Genomic DNA, 22,846 nt, shown 5'->3' with positions numbered 1-22,846 from the left:
AGCTGCCTGGCATCTGTAAATATAGCCATTTTATGGATTTGTGCAGCTGAAAGCTTCAGGGTTTTTCTCAACAGTCAAAAAGTTAAGAAAGGCTGAGCAATGGAAAACCACACCGTTCCTTTGACTGCATGGGCCAGGGCCTAACTCCACACAGAGGCTCTGATCCTCTCCGCCTTCTCCACATTAGCTTGTTATTCCTACTCCTCTGGCCAAGGCGTGAAAACAATGTTTGCTGTCCTTTGTCCGTCTTCATGTTGCAACATGCCGATGTTGACCCTTGTGGGCCCTGTATTGACAAATAGCTTACAGCCTCCTTCCTGGGACAGGCGATTTCGTAGGGAGAGGAAAGCGCACCCAGTGTGGTGTTTGGCAGGTGGCAGAGATCCAGACCGGCCCTGGAATGCCAGTTGTTTCTTCCGATTTTGCCGGAAAAAACCATATCCCTACACCAGAACAGTGCCTACCCCCGAATCCGCGATTTGCAATTTGGTTCAAGAAAGCTTACTGGATCTTGGAGAATCGGAGATTATTTATGCATGGGGAATAGATTGACCTCCATGAGGGGGAGTTCATTGTTGTGTTTGCCCAGCCTTTGGTTGCTCAAGTTCTTAGACTGACTTGGTTCCCGAGGTGACTCCTCGTCAAAAACAGAAACGCTTTTTTTACAAGGCGAAGCAAGATTAAAAGCAGGGAGACCTTAAAAAAAAAAAAAGCATCAAGGAAGACGGCAGCATCGACTGGTTAAATAATAACTAAAAATCTTAATGCCAAGTAAAACAGAGGCACTGAGTGTAAGCTGACATGCATGTATTAGAGCAGGGGTAGTCAAACTGCGGCCCTCCAGATGTCCATGGACTACAATTCCCGGGAGCCCCTGCCAGCGAATGCTGGCAGGGGCTCCTGGGAATTGTAGTCCATGGACATCTGGAGGGCCGCAGTTTGACTACCCCTGTATTAGAGCCTGTGAAAAACAGTCTTCAAATGGGAATCAGTGAGGGCATGTAGAGGGGCTGTTCTGAAATTTGAGGGGCCACAACAGAGAAGATCCTGTCGCTTGGAACCATCCACTTGGCTTCTGAGGACGGGGAGGGGCGCAAAGACACTGAAAAAACTGACAGCCAGGGCTGGGACTCAGCGGTAGAGCGTCTGTTTTGCATGCAGGAAGTTCAAGGTTCTATCCCTGACTTCTCCAGTGATAAAGGATGTAGTACTGGATGTGAAATCTTGCAACCTGGGGACCCTGGCAAGCCACAGCTAGGCAGGGTAGACAACACGGATAGGCCAGGGGGTCTGACGCGGTGTTAGGGCTGGCACCTCTGGCTTGGGAAACATCTGGAGACTTTGGGAGTGTCTCAGTGGAGTATAATGCTATGGAGTCCCCCCCTCCCAAGCAGCCATCTTCTCCAGGGGAACTGATCTCTGTCACCTGGAGATGAGCTGTAATTCCAGGGGATCTCCAGGTCCTGCCTGGAGACTGGCATCCCTGTTAGGTGCAACATAGCTGCTTGTGTTCATAGGCTGGGACAGAGAGGAGGAGGCGGGCCCTTCGGATCCTCACGTCCCCAACCACTGAGGGTGTCGGGCACTTTGGACTGAGCCCAGAAACAAAGTCTCTCCTCTCTAGTGGTGGAGAGAGCAGTCAAACCACAGTTGACTAACAGCAACCCTGTAGGGTTGTCGAGGCAAGAGATATTCAGTGACCCCGGGCTTCCTTGGCGGTCTCTCATCCAAATCGAAGCAGGACTGGTTCTACTTGTTATCCGAGATCTGACAAGATGGGGCCACCCCCGTCTCACTCGCCCACACAGTACAGTGACCTTGTGGCCCTATCACCTGAATGTTCTGAACTATCTTCAAGGGCCGCCCCATACAAAGCTCATAGTGGTCCTCCAGCCTGCTGCCCCCCCCCCCAGCAAGGGAAAAGGCTGCAAAGGGATCAAGATAGCCAGTTGCCAGTCACCTGGACTCATGGCATTGAAGGGCATCCCCAAAGTGGCCACCCTGCTCCATCATAGGCCTGCAGCTCTGTCCAAAGTGGGGAGATGCCAATTTTGGGTTGACCACACGATCCGTCAATTGTAGCTCCATTATGAATGAACTTTAGGCCATCTTCCCGCCCTCTCCTTGACCATGCTTTTTAAAAAAAGGAATAAAGTTTGAGTTCAGTGTAACTTTTAAGACCAAGTTTTATTCACAGGAAAGCTTCTATCTTGAATAAAACATGGCTGGTCTTAAAGGTATCCTGGATTCAAACTTGGTTCTGCCGCTTCAGACCAACATGGCAACTCACTGGAATTATTTTTTTTTTGAGAGAGAGGAACGGGTTTTTGCTGAAGGGCCGGCCATTCATGGCGGTGCCCGCGTTTCGGTTTATTGAGAGTCAGAGAGACAAGCCCGTCTTCCTTTCCTTCTTGTACGAACACAATTCCTGGTCCTGCGTCCTCAGGAAACCTCGTCTCCCTCCACCTCACGCCTTCTTGACCTCGTCGTCTTCGTGGTCCGCAACAGCGCCCACCTCCACAGAACCTGGAATTAACCCCCAAGGACACAGAACAGCTGAGTTTGGGCCACCATGGGTCCTCTAGGCCAGCACCCCCTGTTCTAAAAGTGTCCCCCACCCAGTTATTTTTAGAGAGAATCTCAGCAGCACTTCCTTGTTGTTTGATACACGCATGCCCTGCAACTGCTATTCATGGATACCTTCTGTAAGGGTAATTTGGAGTCTCCCTTCACCCCTAGTGGGTCCCACCAAAGGCAGAGAGCCAGGAAGACAGACCCCCCCCCCTTGCAGATCCTAACGTTCATCCTCGAGGACTCTGCCGGTACGTTTTGGGTAAGAGAAATCAAACCAGCCTGGACCTCTTAGGGTTAATCCTGCGTTGAGCAGGGGGCTGGACTAGATGGCCTGTATGGCCCCTTCCATCTAGGATTCTATGATTCTACCTCGCTCGTCTCCCAGCTATGAGGGGAGACGGGACCAGTTAGGGTCTGTCTTCCTTACTCTCTGTCATACTATGTATCTACATTGCTACTCTAGCTTGCTGTAGCTTTAGAACAGGGGTAGTCAAACTGCAGCCCTCCAGATGTCCATGGACTGCAATTCCCATGAGCCCCTGCCAGCAAATGCTGGCAGGGGCTCCTGGGAATTGTAGTCCATGGACATCTGGAGGGCCGCAGTTTGACTAGTCCTGCTTCAGAACATCTTTTAATATACCTTTTTCTAATCATCGGGTTTCGGTGTGTTTATTGGTTCTCTGCCCTTGGTGAGACCCACTGGAGGAGAAGGCGGACCCCGATTTCCCTTACACCTTCTCCACCCTAACCACGGTTAATAAGAACAGAGGAAGAGCCCTTCAGGAGCAGACCCCAGTCCCTCTCATCCAGGATGTTGACTCCCCCCAGTGGCCACCCCTGAGGAGCCCAGAAGCCAGGTGTGAAAGCGGCCAACTTCTTTAGCTGTGGATCCCCAGCAATTGCTATTTACAGATAGAAGGCCCCTGGATGTGCAGGTTCCATTGAGTTACCACAGCCAACAGCCATGGCTAGCCCACCTTCCTCCCTCTAAACGAATGGCCATTCCCCATACAATAAAAACAGAAGGGTTACATTATAAAAATCCCCAGAAGCTAGGGTTGACATGTGGGCTGGAATTCTCCTGCTCTTTCAACTCCAGGGACAGAGATCACGACACCAGAAGCAAGTGGCTGCTTCAGAAGGGGGAATCCATGGCATTATACCCCACTTGTCCCTCCTGTCCCAAAGCTCCACCCTCCTCTTGCTCCACCCGCAAAATCTCCAGGTCTTTGCTAACCCGGAGCCTAGCCTTTTGGAAATTGTGTCTCCTAGAACAAGCTGGTGGCAGGGCTAACCTAGAACTCTCCCCGGATTCACAGTCATCAGTTGACCTCCCAGCAGACTAGTCCTCAAGGGGTCTTGCCTGTGCTCAGGGCCGGGCTGACGATCCTCGGCAGCGTTTCTGGGCTGTGGTGACCCAGGAGTCCGTGCTCGATGAAGGCCCGGCTGTAGTGCAGCTTCTCGCATTTCTTACAGAACATGATCTCACAGTCCGGACACATCCTCCCGGACGGCCTTCTCTCCGAGCGACAGCACACCGCCTCCTGGGGCACCTGGTTTCTGGGGCAGAGGGGGAGGAAGAGTCAAAGGGTTGGGTGCACCTTCTGTCTGAAAGATGAATCAGAGGCATGAATGGAACTTGCAGGCCACTGGTTTTCAAGGAAAGAGAATCTGGGCAGAGCTTGGATTCAGCTGTGGGCCCAGGGTTGCCAGCTCCTGACCGGGAAATTCCTGGAGGTTTGGGGGTAAAAACTGGGGAGAGCAGGGTTCGGGGAGATGCCTCATTGGGGTACAGAACCATAGCATCCACCCCCTAAGTCAGCCGTTTTCTCTGTGGGAACCGAAGTACGTAGTCCGGAGATTAGCTGTGATTCCTTTCCTTTCCTTTGGTCCAATAAAAGCTCATCGGCTCATCAGTCTTCAGCGGGGAATAGTTGTTGTGAATTACCCCACAGACAAAAGGAGTAAAAAAGAAAATTGCAACGGCTAGAATTCTTTTTGGACCTCGGATAGAAAGTGAAAAGGTTACTAAGTCATAGCATCTATTAGGCCCCAAACATCTGTTAGGCTCCCACTCAACAATACCCAAAGGAGAACATCCAGGATGAGCTACCTGTCCCCCAGCCAGGTCAGCCCGGACAGGACGGATAAAGACAACCAGTTCCAAAACCAGCTGTCCTGCTTCTCTGCTTGCTCCACGCTCGACGTCGGGAAGATGCCGACTGAGTTCTCCGCCACGGCCTCCGTCTCTGGCACCTTCAGCTCTGCAGGGGGATGTGGCTCCTCTTTCCCTCTTTCTTCCTCTTCTGGTCTGCTTCCAGACATCGGGAATGGCAGAAAACCTGGGCAGAAAAGGAGGGGAGGATACCCGTAAGGGCCTAAGAGATGGCGCAGGGGCTGAGAGATGAATCCCCAGAATGAAGTTTGTGATAGTCAAAGACGACCCTTCAGCCAACCCCCTTTTCTCTCAGTCTCTGCCCCCTTACTTCAGTGTGTAGAGTAGGGCTTTTTCAACCAGGGCTTCTTGAAACCCCAGGGTTTCTTGACGGCCCTGGGTTTCCCAAATGGGCAGGAGTTAATTCATTTATATCTATATTTTAATTTGTTAAACATTTATCGGATGATATGACCAGGTATGGTCATGTTGACCCGGCCCCTTTCCCCAAATAGCCAATGATGGGCCAGGAGGGGGTGGGAGGGCCCCGGGTGGGCGTGTCCACAGCTCTGCTTCCCAACCATTTTCCACACGATGGTGCCACTTCTGGGGTTTCTCAAAGCCCGAATGATGTTTCAGGGGTTAGTCAACAGTAAAAAAGCTGAGAAAGGCTGGTGAAGAGATTAATACTAGCCTGCCTTACAGGACTGATGTGTAGATTACAAGATGATATATTGGGTTTGGAATTGCGGAAACATGTAAAATGCAAATTATTATTCTGGCGTAGAGCCTTCTCCTGGACAGTGGCTGGATTTTTTTTTAAGTGTCCTAGATCAGGGGGAAGTCAATTTGTGGTCCTCCAGATGTTCATGGACTACAATTCCCATGAGCCCCTGCCAGCAAATGCTAGCAGGGGGCTCATGGGAATTGTAGTCCATGCACATCTGGAGAACTACAGGTTGACTACCCCTGTCCTAGATAAACCTGCATACCTAGCCTAAGAAAAACAGAACCAAGACAGACCCTGACTTGTCAAATGCAGGAATCCCTAAAGAACGTGCTGTGAAAGAGCGGCCATCCTAGCTGAAAATAAAGAAAGGGGCCTGCCGTAGAAGCTTGCTGGGCAATCTGGGGTCAGTCCCTCTCTCCTTGCCAGCCTCTTAGCAAAGTGGTTGTGGGGACAAAATGGGGGAGGGGGGGAACAACGCCTGAGCTGATGTTAAGAGCACCCATCTTGCCGTGTCCTACCTCTGGAGACGCCGGCCACAGTTACTACCGAAAGGTCAGGGACTAAAATCATAAGAGCACGGCCATACAGCCTGGAAAACCCACAACAGCTGATGTTGTAAGCTGCTTTGGCTGCCCAATGGGAACAACAGTAGGGAGATATAAATCTAAAGAAGGAATGAGTCCTGTGTCGGGGGGAGAGGCGTTATACGGACTCCTTCCCACTGTGACCCAGAAAACTAGTGAAAGCCCAGCCAGACAAAGACCCAAGAGTGGGTCAGAACCCAGAGATCTCCCTGTTGTAAGGTACAACTGAAAGAGAGCAACTCCTCGCCTGGGACTTACCTGTCTATCTCCCAGAATGCCTTGCTTTGGCCAGGTAACTGATGTAAGCCATTGTGACATCAGATAGATTCTCCAGTACCAGAAAAGAAGTTTGAATCCAATGACACCTTAAAGGTCAATGAACTTTAACCTTAAAGGTGGTCTTCAAGGCACTGCTGGACTCAAACTTGGTCCTGTTGTTTCAGGCCATCATGGCTGCCCAACCGAATCATTCTGCAAGTATGCAGAGGCTGCGTGGGTCAAAAGTCAAGTCAGCAAACTGCTTCCAGGCTCCCTGAATTTGCCTATGTGAGAAACGACACCAGGACCAGGTCTTTGCTGTGATCCAGCAGGGCTCATCTTGCATCCATAGTGGACTTCGGAATGAGCAGAGACAAACTGGGATGTTAGTGCCCTAGGAGAAAGCTGCCCAGAGCGACCCCCAGGGGCAGGTGAAGCACCACTTAATTCAGGCTGACAGTGGCCCTGTGGCCCAGTGGTCCACCAGGAACTTTCCTGGCAAGATTCAAGGCCAGTCTGCTCCTGGGAATGGAACTTCCATGGACAGTTGCAGTATACCTCGATTGTCAGAGATAGGGAAGTTGCACCCTGATTCATGACTTCCAGGAGGCATTTGATGAACCACACAGTGCTAGAAGGCACATTATCCATCCTGACCAATTGTCCAAAGGACCTCGACCGAGTGATGTGTCCTCCTGCCAGTGTTTTCAGACTGCGGAAAGCCTCCAGTTCCGCACACGTTCAGGGGATGCAATCCATCAAGCTAATCGGCTGTGCGGAAAGGAGCAGAGGGCCGCCTGTTCCAGATGATGGAAAGTGACATCCGATCCATCCAGCCGGGTGAATGGGGAGTGTTTTGTCACCAAGGGGAACAGAACTTGGAAGAGGAAACACAACAGAGCCACAGCAGGTCCCTGAGTGGAGATTCCCCTGTTTCCTCCCTTGTATTTTGCACCAGGAGTTCCAGACATTCCCTTTGGGAGAGGACCTCTTCAGCTCACGACAGAAGGAATATAAGATCTGTTTGCTGGATTGTTCTGGGATGAAAGAGAAGCAGCCCGTGGCGAAGACTCCGATCGACGAAGATCTCCGAGCAACAGGTTGGGGGAAGTCGCTTAATTGGGAAGAATGAAAGGAGGAGAAGAAGGGAGATCATGAGATGAAGATGTTACAGAGGCAACGCTCTGGTCTCACGCCTTGCATAGATCTTGGTTGCTCTTAAAGGTGCGATTGGACCCCATTGTTGTTGTCCTGCTTCAGACCAACACGGCGACCCACTTGAATCTGGTCCCTCTCGTCTTTTGTTAAGAGGGATGACCCTACCAGCTCAGGGGTGGGCTGTTCCTCTGCTCGTGTGACGGCGGATGGGGAAAGGGGTCGCTTCCTTCCCAAGAGAACCCTGCGGTGATGGCCTCAGGAGTAACCAGGAGGTCCTCAAGAGATGGGTCCACAGATTCCAAGGACCAAGTGACAGTCCTTTTGACCACCAGGCATAGTTGTAACTCCATCTGAGCCAGGGGTCTCTTCATCCCCCACCGCTTCCGGGGGTCCCCTTCCGGGAAGATGTCAGGGATCCAGGAGGCCCCCATGAAGAGCATCCGCCCCTACGAGTCAAGCGAGCAGTACTTGTACGCCATGAAGGAAGACCTCGCGGAGTGGCTGAACGAACTGTATGGCCTGGAAATCAACGTGGCCTCCTTCTTGGAGATCCTGGAGACGGGCAGCGTGCTCTGCGGCCACGCCAACCACGTCACCCAGGTGGCCCGAGATTTCAGCCGGGAGTACCCGAGCTTGGTTCACAAAGTCCAGCTGCCCACCGGTGGGGTCACCTGTAATGAATCGGCTCAGCCGGGCACATTCCAAGCCCGGGATAACGTGTCCAACTTCATCCAGTGGTGCCGGAAGGAGATGGGTATTAAAGGTATGGCGCTCGGGATTGTAACCCAATTCTACTTTCGCGTCTCATCTGTTCCCGTCATTTACTTTCCTCTCTCTTGGTGTGTCGTTTCCCCCCTTTGTTCCAAGAGAACAGAGAATGAAGTCACCCATTCCGTCATCCCAGCTCGGTTGCCAACCTCCAGGTTTGGGCTGTAGAACCACAAGAATTAAAATTTGTTTCTGGAGGACAAAGAGCAGCTCTTCTAAAGAAAGTGGCTCTTTTGGAGGGTGGGCTTTCTGGCGTTCTACCCAGCTGAGCTCCCTTCTCTCCCAAAATCCTACCCCCAGACTCCCCCCCCACAAGATTGACAGTAATTTGCCAACCCTACATCTCAGCCACCAACAAGCTGATGTCGTTTGAATGTAGAACCTACTCAATGAAAGTACAACACCCCCCTCCCCCCCCCAAAAAAACCTTGAAAATAAAATTGGGCACCACAAAAAATGAAATCAGGGCAGATAATGTGTTAGACCCTCACAAAAGCCCTTGGGAAGATACTTTAAAAATATATTGCTGGAAATCTATTGATGGTATCCTGTGGGAGTGTATTCTAGATCAGGAGTAGTCAAACTGCGGCCCTCCAGATGTCCATGAACTACAATTCCCATGAGCCCCTGCCAGCGTTCGCTCACGGAGAAGGTCAACCCTGGAGAACCTTCTTTCTATCACCTTTCTTGGTGTCTCTTGGAGGGGACACGTGGGTGATCCCTGTATTTTAACACTTGCCTCTTGCTGGGTTTGCAATCCCGAAATGAGTAGGATTTGGTTTCCCCTTGACGATGACTTTCCCCACCGGTCCCGGGAGCCTATCTGCGAGTCCCTCCTAGACGGTCTTGTTTGTTTCAGAAGTCCTGATGTTTGAGACGGAGGACCTCGTATTGCGCAAGAACGAGAAAAATTTCATCCTGTGCCTCTTGGAAGTGGCCCGACGTGCCTCCCGCTTCGGCATGAGCGCCCCCGTCTTAATCCAGATGGAGGAGGAGATCGAGGAGGAAATTCGCGAGGACATGAACCTGCCACCCGAGGAAACCCCTCTCCCCAGGCCCCAAAGGCAGCCCCGGAACTTCAAGAACCTAGACCAGATGGTAAGGAAGGCCTGATACTGGGCTACATACGTCTGGGCAGAACTGTGAATTCCATCGCAAACACTGAGATGCCAGATAGCACATGATCTATTTATTTATTTAAATAATTTATTTATTTAAATTATTGACATCCTGCATTTGGGGGAGCAGGAGAACGTGCTTCTGCCTTCTTGCTGAAGTCCTTCGAACTATTTTTGTCCCCGTTTTCTTCTGAGTTTGGTGTCAAACTCCCACCGCTACCTCGAAAAATCAGGAGACGATTTTTGCAGGAGTTGACGGTAAAGCACACCTGAAACACAGAAAAGCACGCACAGAATTGTTAGCCAGCAGATATAAGTTTGCCCTGGTACGGTTTTAGGGTGGGCTGTTTCCATGGGTGGTACCTCAAGCAAGAAAAAGAAGAGTTGGTCTCTCTACCTGAAGGAGGCTCAAAGTGGCTTAAATTTGCCTTCCCTTTCCTCTCCCCACAACAGACACCCTGTGAGGAAGCTGTGGCGGAGAAAGCCCTAATATCACTGCTCGGTCAGAACAGCTTTATCAGTGCTGTGACTAGGCCAAGGTTACCCAGCTGGCTGCATGTGGAGGAGCAGGGAATCAAATTCAGCTCGCCAGATTAGAAGTCCGCACTCCTAACCACTACACCATCCATTCTACTCCATTGTGTAATATTGCCAATAAACTTTCCTAAAATGAGATTTGTGGGGGAGGGCATGTGGTTAAGAGCAGTATGTGGTTAATAGCAGTGGCCTCTAATCTGGAGAACTGGATTTGAACCCCCAATCCTCCACATGCAGTCAGTGGGGTGACCTTGGGTCTGTCACTTCTCTTAGGCCTATTCTTGCAGAGCAGTTCTCTCAGCCCCGCCTACCTCACAGGGTGTCTGTTGCAGGGAGAGGAAGGGAAGGCGATTGTGAGCCCCTTTAAGACTCCTTCAGGTAGTAAAAAGCAGGGTAATAAATCCCAGCTTTTCCTCTTCTTCCCGTTTCGGATGCTGAATTGACTGGAGGCTCATCTGGGTACGTTTGCCCAAAGCTCCGGCAGCGCTTCCCCTGCGCTTCCTGCCACAGCCGGTTGCCCTTCTTTCCCTGGTCCTCGGCTGACCCTAATTGCTCTGCTTCCCTCTCAGGTCCAGCACCTGGTCAGCCGCTGCACATGCCCGGTTCAGTTCTGCATGATCAAGGTGTCGGAGGGGAAGTACCGCGTGGGAAACTCACACACCCTCATTTTTGTCAGGGTGAGTCTGGACACAGGGCTTTGGGGGGGGGGGAGGGGATAATAATAATAATAATTATTATTTTTCAATTTATTTGAAATGTCTTAAAAACCCATTATTATTATTATTATTATTATTATTATTATTATTATTATTATTATTATTATTATTATTATTATTATTATTCAATTTATTTGAAATGTCTTAAAACCCACAATGTCTTAAAACCCCATTAAAACTCCCATTAATTGGAGGTGCGCAAACCGAAACGGCCCAGTGCAAAAGTTTCAACATCAGGACGGTGAACAACATTTTAAAACAATACGTAACAAGCAAGAAAACAATAAAACGGCCGATGCTTCCTTGAAACCACCTCCTATTCTCCGTCTCCCTGTAGGGATTGATCAGAGTTTTGGGGGGAGGGAGGGTGTCTGGTTGGTGAATTTCTCAGGTCCGGAGGCCAGAGTCTCATCCTTGCCCGGCCTCATAATTAGACGGGACCCACAAACCGAGGCAGAATGAAACATGTCTAGAGCCGCCGTGAGCCTGGCCAATCGGAAACGGCTTTTCTTAGTTGAACGGCTGTAATAGCTGCTTTCGTGCAGTTCTGTTTCAAAGTGCTGAGTCCGAGCCATTTTGTTGGCTGCCGGGGAAGTCAATTGGACCAGGGAGAGGAGCATCAATTGGAAGGGACACTCAAGAGGCAAGGCATGAAATGGGCAGCCTTCTCTTCCGACGACAGAGGTAAACCTCTTCGGCACAGTTGAGATACCATATCGAATAGCTGCTGGTGGATGTATTCTCCGGGAATCCTTTTAGGATTCTCCAATCCTTTTAGGAAGCCGGGTCTACACATGGAGGAGGAGGAGGAAGCTGGGTCTTTTGGAGATGACAGGGTTGCCAGCCATCCAGGTGGCATCTGGAGATCTCCTGGAATTAAAGCATCTCCAGAGTACAGAGGTCAGTTCCCTGGGAGAAAGTGGCTGTTTTGGAAGGTGGTATTATACCCTGCTGAGGTACTTTCCCTTTCCCTTTCCCTTCCCCAAACCCCACCCTCCCTAGGGACTACCCCTAAAATCTCCAGGTATTTCAAAACCAGAGCTGTCAACCTTACAGGATTTTATTTGTTTACTTCCAAGGAAGGTGTTTTTAATATAGTAACATTAGGTATAATCTGGGAGCTGTTCTGGATTGTTCTTCTTGATGGCGGAGGCGCGAATCTCTCTTGCGCACAGTCCTGGTGCCCACCTGCGTTCACTTCCCTTGGTTCACTCTGGTGCGCTTTGCTTGCTCTAGATCCTGCGGAATCACGTCATGGTGCGAGTGGGCGGCGGCTGGGACACGCTGGAGCATTACCTGGATAAGCACGACCCCTGCCGATGCACCTCACTGTGTACGTCTCCTTGTACCTCTTAGTGTAAAGTAAGACCCTGTGCGCATCTCTCGTTCCTGAAAACAGGCCCCCTGATTCACCCCGTGTTTCCCTCCTAGAAACCCAAAGCCCGAGGCCTGAGAAGTAATGACATTTGATCGCTAAAGAGGTTCACGAACCCAAAACCCCCATTTCCCATAGGGTCTCTCCATGAGTCAGTGTTCTGGCTTGGCAACCTCCAGTCCATCCTCTCTCAATTATGTTTACCATTGAGAAACCCTAAAATGTTCTTCAGGCTTCGAGAAACCCAGAAGTGGTGCAGAATATATGCAGAATAGCTGTGGACAGCCCAGCCCAGGGGCCCTCCCCTTCCCACCCCCTCCTGGGTTATCATTGGCCATTTGGCGAGGGGTCTAGACAGACCCATTCAGAAGCACAGGGAGTTTATTCTGGATGGGTCAACCAAGTCCTCTGCCCACAGGCCCTGGGGCTGGGCCATGGGGAAGTGAGCTCCTTTGAATTCAGCAAAAATGCTCTGAGAAATGTCACCTGCCCCATGACCAGGAAGTGACGGGTAACAGCCATCTGGCTGAAGCTGAGCAGCGCCTGCATAGGAGTCCTCTGGGGACCTTTTGCATGCCCCTCTGGGCCCCATGACGTAATAAACAAAGATGGAACCTGCCTCACAGGGTTATTGTGAAAAATGAAGCCAAGAAGCTGAATACCTATCACACCGAGCATCTGATAAGAAAGGCAGGGTTAAAATGTGAGAGGTATCGATTCATTTGACGTCACTCGTAGCTGGCCTTTCTTAGAATCATGGAGTTTTAAGGGACCTCCAGGGCCATCTAGTCCAACTCCCTGCAGATTTCAGGAAATTCACAACGACCTGCCCACCCACAGGGACCCCAATTCCATGCTTAGATGATGCCCCCTTGCTGAGATTCAAGATGAGATCCATAGCATGAATATGGGCCACAGGACAGGTCTCCAAGGGACAATACAGCGGAGTTCGTACTGCAGAAATCTCGGCAACAGGCAGGAAGAAGGGCGTGCCATAAGAACAGCTGTGAAATCAGTCATTGCATCTTTGGGCTAGGCTTTAAGGACAGATGTGCCTCTGCTATGCCTACATCTGGAACGAACCCGTAGCCCATAGATCTGGGCACCCAGCTGTAGACTTTAAGCACTAACTCGGTACCTGCATGTTTGCTCATGCAAACGACAATCTGGTCCTTGGGGATGGGGACTTGGGGATGGGGGACTGACTCAGTCAGTTTAGAAACTTTGCAGCCCATCCTTTCCCAGAGCCTCGGGGAGCTGGTTGATGTAGGGCGATCAGCAAAGAGTAAGATTTGCTTCCAAATCGGTGTCCCAACTACCTAGCAACCTTATTAGGCAAGCAACTGTCTGTAATGATCCACTGGTGGCCACTAGAGGGCAGACCAGTCCCACAGAAGGAGAGAAACAGGGCCTGGAGGAAGGACTAGTCTTTCTCTGATATTGGTAGGTTCCCAACTCCAGGCCAGGAAATACCAGGAGATTTGGGGAGTGGAACCTGGAGAGAGAGAGGTTTGGGGAGGGATTGACTTCAGTGGGGTATAAAGCCATTGGGTCCACCTTGCCAAGCAGTCCTCTTCTTCAGGGGAACTGACCTTTTCTCCTGGAGACCAATTCCAGCTCCGGGAGACCTCCAGGCCCCGCCTGGAAGTTAAGTAAACATGACATAGAAAACAACAGGCAAAACGCAAAAGCAATATACCTAAAGCAACTGTTGTTGTTGAAGCCAAGATAAACATCAACCCACGCAGTTTTTGTTATCTCAAAACGAGTTTTGTTATGTTTCACATCAAAGAAAAGTGCAAAGGTTCATCCTCAACAAAACTGTACCTTCCTTTCATTGATTTCATTTGGCTGTTGAAGAGACCTGAGCACCGATTTCCACTCCAAAGTATAACACCCCAGTTTAGAGAGTTGACTTCTAATCTGGTGAGCCGGGTTTGATTCCCTGCTCCTCCACAAGCAGCCAGCCGGATGGCCTTGGGCTAGTTGCAGATCTCTTAGAGCTCTTCTCTCAGATCTGTTCTCTCAGAGCTGTCTCAGCCCCACCTGCCTCCCAGGGGACCTCCTGCTGAGGCCATTCCCCTTCCTAATTCCCACCCTCCCCAGGCTTCACCCCCCAAATCTCCCAGGAGCAGGGGGTGAAAATGACAATGTAGATAAAATTAATGCTTCGTTAGCATTACTGCCTGCTATGGATCGAGGCTTTGTGCCTTTAACAGCTGCCTGGGAGGCAGAAACATCTCCAGGGAAAGATAGCCTAGGCATTATTTGTGAAAGCTTGACCAGTTGGTTTTTCTCCTGTTTGTGCGGAGGTTGGGATCACAGAACCTGGTTGACAGGAGCTCTCTCCCCCTAGCTGTGCAGAAACTGACCCCCGCATTAATTTCTGCAGCTCACAAGCAGTCCTTGAAGACAACCAGCCTTCAGAGAGCACAAGTGACGAGGGTCCAGCACGAGATCACAGCCCGGCCAGACGACCCCAGCACGCCTCAGCCCACGTTAATTGTGAGCAGATCCCAAAGCCCGCTGCCCCCGGTGGACTGGAGGACCTACACGGCCCACGCTCTTGGCGTCCGTCGGAATACTCTGTCACCTTTGCCCTCAGACCACAGCAACAGGAGCAAGAAACCTCCGGGAGCCCAGATGTCCCAGGACCACTCTGAGCCATGGAGGGCTCCTTCAGCCAGGTGAGAAGAAGATAATCTGCAACAGAAGGGATTGGATGAGTTCCCCACTCACAAATCCTTTTAACACATTCCTAGTTTCCAACCGGGGAGGGGAGGCAGCTGGGGTGGCCAAATGGTGCCTCTCCAGATGCCCATGGACTACATTTACCATGAGCCCCTGGCAGGGGCTCATGGTAATTGTAGTCCATGGACATCTGGAGAGCCACCGTTTGGCCACCACTGACCCAAGCCAATTTTGTCAGGTTTCAAAAGCCAAGTAAGTCAATACTTGGAAAGGAGACCACCAAGGACATGGCAACGTAAATGTACATCATTTCTGGCCAACTCAAGTGTAATCTCAGTGGAAAAGTGGAAAAGAAGAGGGTAGTTCTGTGCCCGAATTGTAAACCGTGTTGATTTTAAAGCCATTGGTGTTCCTACGAGGAATTTGGAACAAGTCCGGAGGAAAGATAGGCCAATGGTCTTTCAAGCAGAGCTTTTCCCATGAGCTGAGTGCTGGCCTGCCATGGTTGTTCTTTGAGCTTGGTATCTTTCTTCTTCATTTGCTTGCCCATCCATGTTTTCCTCCTCGATCCCCTGTGCTTTCTCAAACCATCCATTCGAGAAAGCACAGAGAACCGAAGAAGACATGATGCAAGGGAAACAAAGGGAAAACCAAGGCCTCAAAGACGAGAAATGTTGCAGGCTGGTCAACGGCCCATATGAAATCCAAACCTCCATATCAGAGAGGGTTATTTCTTGAAGCCCGTCTTGAAGCCAAAATGCAGTTTCCAAACACAAAAACAAAACAGAACCTCCATGGTCAAGAGCACTGTACCTCCAAGTTCTGGTTGGCAGACGACAGGGAAGGCCTGCGAATGTGCAAAACGCTTCCTAGCCCAAATTCCTGCACCCCAAGCCAGCTGCCCTCAACCCAACCACCAATCCAAAATCTTCAAAAAACTGCCTCGGTTTAGAGATCAAAGCATTCCAGTGGTCCATTCAGTCCCTTTTTATCAAGCCAGCTCTTCCAAAATTAACTGGGGTGCAAAAATTCTAGGCATGACTAGAACAGCACACCTAGGTGGGCAGAAAGCCATTGTGCAACTCCAGGGATAGAATAATAATAAAACCCTTTTAGAGGATTTAACCTGGAGGGAAATTTGCACAGCAGGTCCAGGTGGGAAACAAGAAAAAAAACGCCTAAAAGGCAAAGAGAGAACAAAATAGAAAATTGCATATTACTGTACTGCAGTTTGCCAAATATAATCCAGGCCTCTATGTATGGCAGGTCTTTTTCAAACTGGGAAAACCCCAGAATAGCTCACCGCCGGTCGGTCATGGGCGAAACGGGGCGATAATCTATTTCCATAGACGGCCACTTTGTGAGCTGCGTCTTTGTGTCACGATTCCCACCTTCGTAATCTGGAAAACGACTTTCTCTTGCAGAGCGAGACGATGCTCGGCCACTCCTCCCCCAAGGCTGCCGGCCCCTGAAGAGAAGCCAACTTCCAAACCGTCTGCCCCGAGCAGAAGAGAGACAGGGCACGATCCGCTCCCCTGCCGGCAGAACGGAAGCACCAACTCATCTCCTTCGAAAGCCCTTCCCAAGCCAGCGCAAGGAAGAGAGACCAAGACGGTCCAAACGGCGGCTCTCCAGAAAGCGGGAAAGCGGGTGCCATCTGCTCCGGCGACACAGAGGAATCCTTCGAATCAGTTGCCAGGGAGCAGCCATCAGGAACTAAAGTACGGTTCCACTCCAGTCCGTCCTTGCAGCCCGTCCAAGTACAATCAGGCCTCCAAATCCCAACTAGAAAGGCCAACGGGGCTGAGAGAAGCAGCAACGGGGTCCCAAGGGTGGTGGACAAAGCGCCCCCTTTCCCCAGTAAAACAACCGTCTCAGGTTCCCAAGCAGGACAGCGGCATTAAGCCCGGAGTGACTTTTTGCAGACCCCCAACTCCTCGTAAGGCCTATCAGAAGGAGCTCTGCTTTAAAGACAGGGATAATCCTGCAGCCAATGGCCTCTTGCCAAGGGAATCGGCATCTTTTACGGCCGGTCCTGACACGGGAAGGGGCAAAACGGGAAGTCTGGAGATCTCTCCTGGTAGATTTTTGGAGAGCTCAAGGGTCAGAATCTGCAGATCGGATGCTGGAACACAAATAAAGGAGACTCGCGCATTGTCGAGGGAGGGGGAAGCCCCCAAAGGCCCTTGGACAGACAGCAAAGGGGGTCACGGATCCCCCAAGGAGAAGGAACGAGTCTATACACCTTTGCCCATTGGCCGGGTGGAAGAACAGGCTCTCTACAGGAGTCTAGAGGAAGAGATTTTGTCGAATATCAAGGAGCTGGAGACAGAGTCTTATGGTAATCTCCATCCCAAGGAGAACCAGGTGAGAGATTTCAGGACAGATGACAGTCTAAGGAAGGATGCCCTGCCCTTCGGTTGCAATGGCCCGAGGTGGTCCACACACGCTCTGTCCTGTTTGCCATGTGCCAAGAAGGCCTTGAGTCCTGGTGAAGCTGTGCCTCGTAGTGGAGTCTATGTGCCGGCCTGTGGGCCAAGGTGGCCCCCGGTGGGACTTCCTTATGACAGTGTCATCCAAGAGCTCTCCAGGACACTGCGCAGGGATCCTGTGGAGACGGAGAGAAATTCTCCTCAGTTGAGTTCATTGCTAGTGAACGGAAACCAGACCGATCACGTAGTTCTGGAGAGGATAGCCATTCCTGAGGAGAAGAATGCGGCTACTGAACCAAAGCTTAATGAACCAGCTCACAACACCCAAGAAAAACACGCAGACATCGCCAGAAACGGCGATGCCCTTGAGCCTGAGGTAACCCTTGGCCAAGATGTTTGCTCTACCACAAGCTCTCCGGAGAGCTCCAAACCACCTCAGAACAGGCCGAGACGGTCTCTGAAGAAACCAGAGCGTGTACCGTCGATTTACAAGCTCAAGTTGCGTCCCAAGATCCGACCGCGCAGGGACCACAGGCCCGGGAAGAGGCCTTCAAAGATCCCCAAACCAGTGGCATACAGGCATGCCCAAAGGGCATCCGGTGCCAAAGCCCAGGTGAAGGCCCACAGCTCCGAAGGCCCAGCCCAGAACTGTCTCGCCCACATGAGGCAAAATGCCTCAGGGAATGGAGGGTGTATAGAAGATTTTCCTCAATGCAGCCCATCTTCTTCACTCAGCAGGGATTCTGGGAAGAAAACAGTAAAGCCGAAGGGGTCAACAGAGCTCACAGATGATGAGGAATCCTGGGTGTGATGTCGGATGCTAGATTTGACTCTTCAGAAGCTGAGGGGCAAGCGTCCTTTTGGGATCACATCAAGGGCCAGATTCTTCACAAGAGGACATCAACTGAGGACATTTCTGAGGAATATTAGGAATATGTTCTGGGAATTAAGTAGTGATTCCTGCTTCCAGGGATCCAACAATCACAGTCAGATTTCATAAATGTTACCAAATATTTTATATAAACCAATGGTTTAGTTAGTCCAAACTCTCTTGAGAGAAACAATCTCAATTTTAACTTATTGTCTTGAGGGCTGCTTCCATATGGAGAAGATTTCTTGTTGTACCCTCTGAATGCAGGGGATCCCATGAAGTGTCCGCAGGGGATTCTCTGTATATTTCCTGGTACTTCCTCATGCCCACCAGTTCCTCCATCACATCCCCTTGGAGGGTTTCTTCTGGTTTTCATTTATTTTCCCCCCCTCAAGTCACTGCTGATATTTTGGCAACCTCATTGGGCAGGGGTGACCAGACTGTGGCTCTGCAGATGTCCATGGACTACAATTCCCATGAGCCCCTAACCTTGTCGGTTTTCAAGGCAGGAGACAGAAGTGGTTTGCCATTGACTGCATTGGGACCCTGGTCATCTTTGGCGGTCTCCCTTTCGAATACTAGTTGAGGCTGCCCCTGCTTAGCTTCCAAGATCTGACAACATTAGACTAGCCTGAGTTATCCAGGTCTGGGTTTAAAAAAAAAAAATCGCTACTAGCTCATATAGCAAATATAACAACTACTGATGTAAAAAATCGTCCCAGAAATCTCCCTGGTGGGATGAGAGAATAGCAGAGCTGAATGAAAATGCTGAAGGACATTGGTGTGAATGTCGCAGGGAAGTCTGAAAATCCATACTTTCCTGTACACATGGTGGTGAAAATGATCTTTCCATGAAGAGCAGGTTTGGGGTATGAGCTAAAGGTAAAGGTATCCCCTGTGCAAGCACCGGGTCATGTCTGACCCTTGGGGTGATGCCCTCTAGCTTTTTCATGGCAGACTCAATACGGGGTGGTTTGCCAGTGCTTTCCCCAGTCATCACCGTTTACCTCCCAGCAGCAAGCTGGGTACTCATTTTACCGACCTCGGAAGGATGGAAGGCTGAGTCAACCTTGAGTCGGCTGCTGGGATCGAACTCCCAGCCTCGTGGGCAGAGCTTTCAGACTGCATGTCAGCTGCCTTACCATTCTGCGCCACAAGAGGGGTACGAGCTATGAGGCCTCAAAAAACCTGGGCACTGGACAATGGCATATCAAAATTGTGTGGAAGGTTTTTTTTGGGGGGGCGGGAGATTGCGGCTTGAGAGGCCAGGTGGAGATAAACATCTATGTGAGAGCAGCCTCAAGACATCCCAGTTGTTATGCTTCCGTATTTTCCAATTTTTATACTTGCATTTCATCAGTCACTGAGGGGCCGTGGAACAAATCAAACAAGTCCTTCCTTTCTGCTTCGAAACTGGCGTGAAACCTGAAAAAATACCGATGCCAAATAATTCTCAATCAAACCCAGTTCTCCGAATTTGAAGCCGCCACTCTTAGCCACTCCTGGAGATTTGGGAAATGGAATCTGGGAAAGACAGGGACATTGAGTCCACCCCTCCAAAGCATCTGCTTTCTCCAGATGTACTGATCTCTGTAGTCTGGAGATGAGGAGTAATATGAGGTATCCCCAGGCCCCACCTGGAGGCTGGCATCCCAATTTCCTTCCCTGCTTTCAACGTTACAAGCCTCCGCCTCAGGTTCTGTGGGTGGGGTGAACTATGACAATTTATATAAAAGTCTTTAAGTTGTGTTATTTGATGCTGTTTACATAATACATGGAGGGTTTGTGTGAGGGTGGGGGGAGTCTCCCCTGCTATTCCTTTGCTTTTGGGGATGTTTTGCTACTAACCATGAGGACTAGAAGGGTCCACAAATAAAATTTCGGGGCTGACAATTCCATTGTTCTGTGTTCACTCCCTGAGGACCTGGATTATTGGCCAATGGAAGAGCTCCTGAGTAAAAATTAGGGCCCATGAGGATTTGGGTGTATGTGGGGGGGGGGATTTCTCCCTGACCCCAAACTCTTCCTTTACAGTCGATTCTCTTATTCCCCTTTTGTATTCCTCCCCTCTGCTATGCTGCCTTCAACCTTCAGTGCCACCCAGAGGGCTCTGGGCCTGCTCAGTCTTCCCCAGAATAATTTGAACGCTTGTTAAAGTGTGGTTTAAAAATAATAATAATTAGAGAGTAATATGGTCTCTCCATTGCTGCAATGTCCTCTGATTATACAGAAGAAGAAGAGTTGGTTCTTACTCTGCTTTTTTCTACCCGAAGGAGTCTCAAAGCGGCTTACAATCCCTTTCCCTTTCCTCTCCCCACAACAGACACCCTGTGAGGTGGGTGAGGCTGAGAGAGCCCTGATATTCCTGCTCGGTCAGAACAGCTTTATCTGTGCTGTGGTGAGCCCAAGGCCACCCAGCTGGCTGCCTTTGATACTTGCACAGTAAAGGTTTTGTTGGGTCCACTGAGGAAGCATTCCGGAGTGAAAGGTAAGATTTACCTGTCCCTCATTTAGATCAGGAATTTCCAGCGGCACCTCTTCAGCATCTTAGTATCTTGGCAGCATTTCTATGATCTGTCTGTGCTTTCAAAGCGTCGGATAAAGCTTTTCTCCGTCTCGTACAAATTCTTACTGCGTTGTCTTTACACCGTGGGTTTTGTTCTGTCGAATAAACCGTCAGAGCACCTTGATAGATACTCCCTTTGGGAGGCCAAGGGCCTCAGCATAAAGGAGCTCCATGTGCTTTCATAAGGTTGCCAACTCCGGGCTAGGAAAAACCTGGATATTTGGGAATGGAATCGGGGGGAGTCGGGCTTGGGAGGAGGAGGGACTTCAGCAAGGTGAAATGCTGCAAAGTCAGCCCTTCTGGGGAACTGAACGGTGTTGGCTGAAGATTAGTAGTAATTCCGGAATATCTCCAGGCACCATCTTGAGGTTGGCACTGAGTGCACAAAGCCCTGTCCTGCAGAGACTGTACATGCTCAGAGTCTTTGGTGTGGGAGACAGCTGAAGGTGGGGGCAGGAGGGGAAAGTTTGCCAGGATGTAGCAACTGTGGCAAACCTTGGCTGTGAGTGATTGACGACTGTCATTCTGCCAGCAGCTCCAGGACGATGGTAGTTTTTGAGGAAGGGTGCGATGGAAGAAGAACGGACAGTAGCACCCCCGGAAGTACTGGAGAGATTTCCTGCAATAGGGGCCAGCAAGGAGGAAGAGGGTCCTTCTTCGGACATGGGCCTGGCCTCAGAATCCTGAGCAAAATTGCACCTTTCTAAATCCATTGACTTTGATCTCTTTTCGGTCCTGGGCCCTACCTGGTGGAATGAGCTCCCAGACAAGCTGCAGGCCCTGTTGAGACTCTCTGAGTTCCGCGGGACCTGCAAAATGGAGCTCTTCCACCAGGCGTTGGGTTGAGGCCAGGTAGGAGCCCGGGAATTGTGATGAGCCCCCCTCCCACTCCCAGCTCCTGGGTGCGGTGTTATACTGTGCTGGGAGCCTTATCCCTTTCTTATCTGCCAGCCTTAACTCCATTGGTCCCAAGACCAATGCTCCAGAATGCGTGGAGGGTTTTCTCTTAGGCCATATGAGACCCTGCCATTTGATGTGTTATCAAGGACTGTTTTAAGGGGTTATTAATTATATGTTTTTATTGGATGTTGCAATGTCTATCTTTTGTGAACCGACAGGAGCCAGCTTGCTGGGAACGGCGGTCTAAAAAATGTTAACATAAATAATAAATACATATAGGAGAGCATAATTCTCCTAAGGATGGCACTGCACATCTTTTTCTTCTCTGCTCAGGACAGCAAATTCCTCCATCAGCATCTCTTTTTCTGCCTGCTCTCATTTCCCTCCCCTTTTCTATAATTTCTGCTGAAACGCGTCTTTAGATCGCGAACTGGGAAAGCGGGTAATTCTTTTCTGTGAGTCATCGCCTGATTCTTCCCCCCCCCCCCGCTGCCCCCCCTGCACCTCCTCCTTCTCCTCCTCCTCCAGAAAAGTGTAACACAGCCCCTCTCAGCAGGGAGTAGATGTCAGCAATAATTTCAGGATTGTTGTAAGGGGAAAGCCGAGGAAGAGGCTCTAGGCTGGGACGCTGGAAACGAAGAGCTGACTGACTCAGAAGCAGATGTTGAAACGCCGTCGGAAACTCAGAGCGGCAGGATTTGGGGGCAGGGTTTGGGTCACACTCAGGTTGGGCCTCAAATGGCTTTTAGGAAGGGGGCAGTTGTGCTGTGTGTCACCAGAATGCCAGTGAACGGTGTTTGTGTGTGAGTAAAGAGTGGTGCCGTATTCACTTGTTAAAGTCTGGCCTTCCCCTCAGAAGATTCTTGTGTGTGTGCATGAGATATAGAACAGATGGAAGCAAAGTTTTGATGGACTGAGGCCTGGAAAAAAAATGCAACAATTGCCCCCTCAATTCTTAAAATTCTGGACGTTGGTCCTCTCTGAGACCGCAGATGATATGAACATGGATTTCCCCCACATTCTCATTTTCCCTGCTTGTGATTTCCTGTGGCTTCTGGATTGGTTCTGCCCCAACTCCCTCTAGTGGTCAATTCAGTATTACATCAGCTTATGTCTCTCATATCTCCCTCCAGATTTAAACTGTGGGTTTTCTAGCGGGACATTAGCTGATGTAAGATTGAATCCGCCCCTGGGGGGGAACCAAATATATGTGGAACAGAACCCCACCCCACCCCACCCCAAATCAACAAGCACTTACAAAGGAAGAAAATGAAAATAAAGAAAAGCCCAGGATCTCAGGTGACATTCTAAACCACAGAATGAACTTTCAGGAAGACAATGCTCACTTTGTCATGCTGCTAAACATTAAGAACTGGGCTTTGTACTTTCAACCAGGTGTTTGTGAAATTTGGC

General features: G+C 50.3%; 2 protein-coding genes across 4 annotated transcripts; one reads left to right on the top strand and one right to left on the bottom strand.

Annotated features, from left to right (window-relative positions):
* Positions 1–2,287: 2,287 nt before the first annotated feature.
* On the bottom strand, positions 2,288–6,352 carry C15H17orf50 (chromosome 15 C17orf50 homolog). Of its 2 annotated transcripts, none has more exons than XM_077312107.1 (4): positions 5,978–6,294; positions 4,688–4,916; positions 3,938–4,134; positions 2,288–2,526 (listed from the first exon to the last, which is right to left on the bottom strand). In XM_077312107.1, the coding sequence occupies exons 1-4, from the start codon at positions 6,027–6,029 to the stop codon at positions 2,468–2,470; spliced, it is 537 nt and encodes a 178-aa protein (XP_077168222.1). In that variant the 5' UTR covers positions 6,030–6,294; the 3' UTR covers positions 2,288–2,467. The 2 variants fall into 2 exon arrangements, with proteins under 2 accessions (XP_077168222.1, XP_077168223.1); XM_077312108.1 differs by lacking the exon at positions 5,978–6,294 and adding an exon at positions 6,302–6,352 and having other exon boundaries at positions 2,293–2,526.
* Positions 6,353–6,490: 138 nt separating this feature from the next.
* On the top strand, positions 6,491–19,847 carry GAS2L2 (growth arrest specific 2 like 2). Of its 2 annotated transcripts, none has more exons than XM_077312106.1 (6): positions 6,491–8,222; positions 9,090–9,325; positions 10,452–10,559; positions 11,835–11,931; positions 14,366–14,660; positions 16,089–19,847. In XM_077312106.1, the coding sequence occupies exons 1-6, from the start codon at positions 7,865–7,867 to the stop codon at positions 17,905–17,907; spliced, it is 2,913 nt and encodes a 970-aa protein (XP_077168221.1). In that variant the 5' UTR covers positions 6,491–7,864; the 3' UTR covers positions 17,908–19,847. The 2 variants fall into 2 exon arrangements, with proteins under 2 accessions (XP_077168221.1, XP_077168220.1); XM_077312105.1 differs by having other exon boundaries at positions 9,087–9,325.
* Positions 19,848–22,846: the final 2,999 nt, after the last annotated feature.

This window comes from Paroedura picta, chromosome 15 (genome assembly GCF_049243985.1).
Source record: "Paroedura picta isolate Pp20150507F chromosome 15, Ppicta_v3.0, whole genome shotgun sequence".
Lineage (NCBI taxonomy): Eukaryota > Metazoa > Chordata > Lepidosauria > Squamata > Gekkonidae > Paroedura > Paroedura picta.
The sequence above is the reverse complement of the archived record's forward strand: the minus strand, read 5'-3'. Positions and strand labels throughout refer to the sequence as shown.

Coding starts and splice junctions, on each gene's coding strand:
- C15H17orf50 (XM_077312107.1), bottom strand. CDS start 6,029: ATGATTTTAGTCCCTGACCTTTCGGTAGTAACTGTGGCCGGCGTCTCC. Junction 4,917..5,977: donor TGTGGCCGGCGTCTCCAGAG/GTAGGACACGGC, acceptor TTTTCTGCCCAG/GTTTTCTGCCATTCCCGATG. Junction 4,135..4,687: donor CTGACCTGGCTGGGGGACAG/GTAGCTCATCCT, acceptor CCTCTGCCCCAG/AAACCAGGTGCCCCAGGAGG.
- GAS2L2 (XM_077312105.1), top strand. CDS start 7,865: ATGTCAGGGATCCAGGAGGCCCCCATGAAGAGCATCCGCCCCTACGAG. Junction 8,223..9,086: donor GAAGGAGATGGGTATTAAAG/GTATGGCGCTCG, acceptor TGTTTGTTTCAG/AAGTCCTGATGTTTGAGACG. Junction 10,560..11,834: donor ACACCCTCATTTTTGTCAGG/GTGAGTCTGGAC, acceptor TGCTTGCTCTAG/ATCCTGCGGAATCACGTCAT.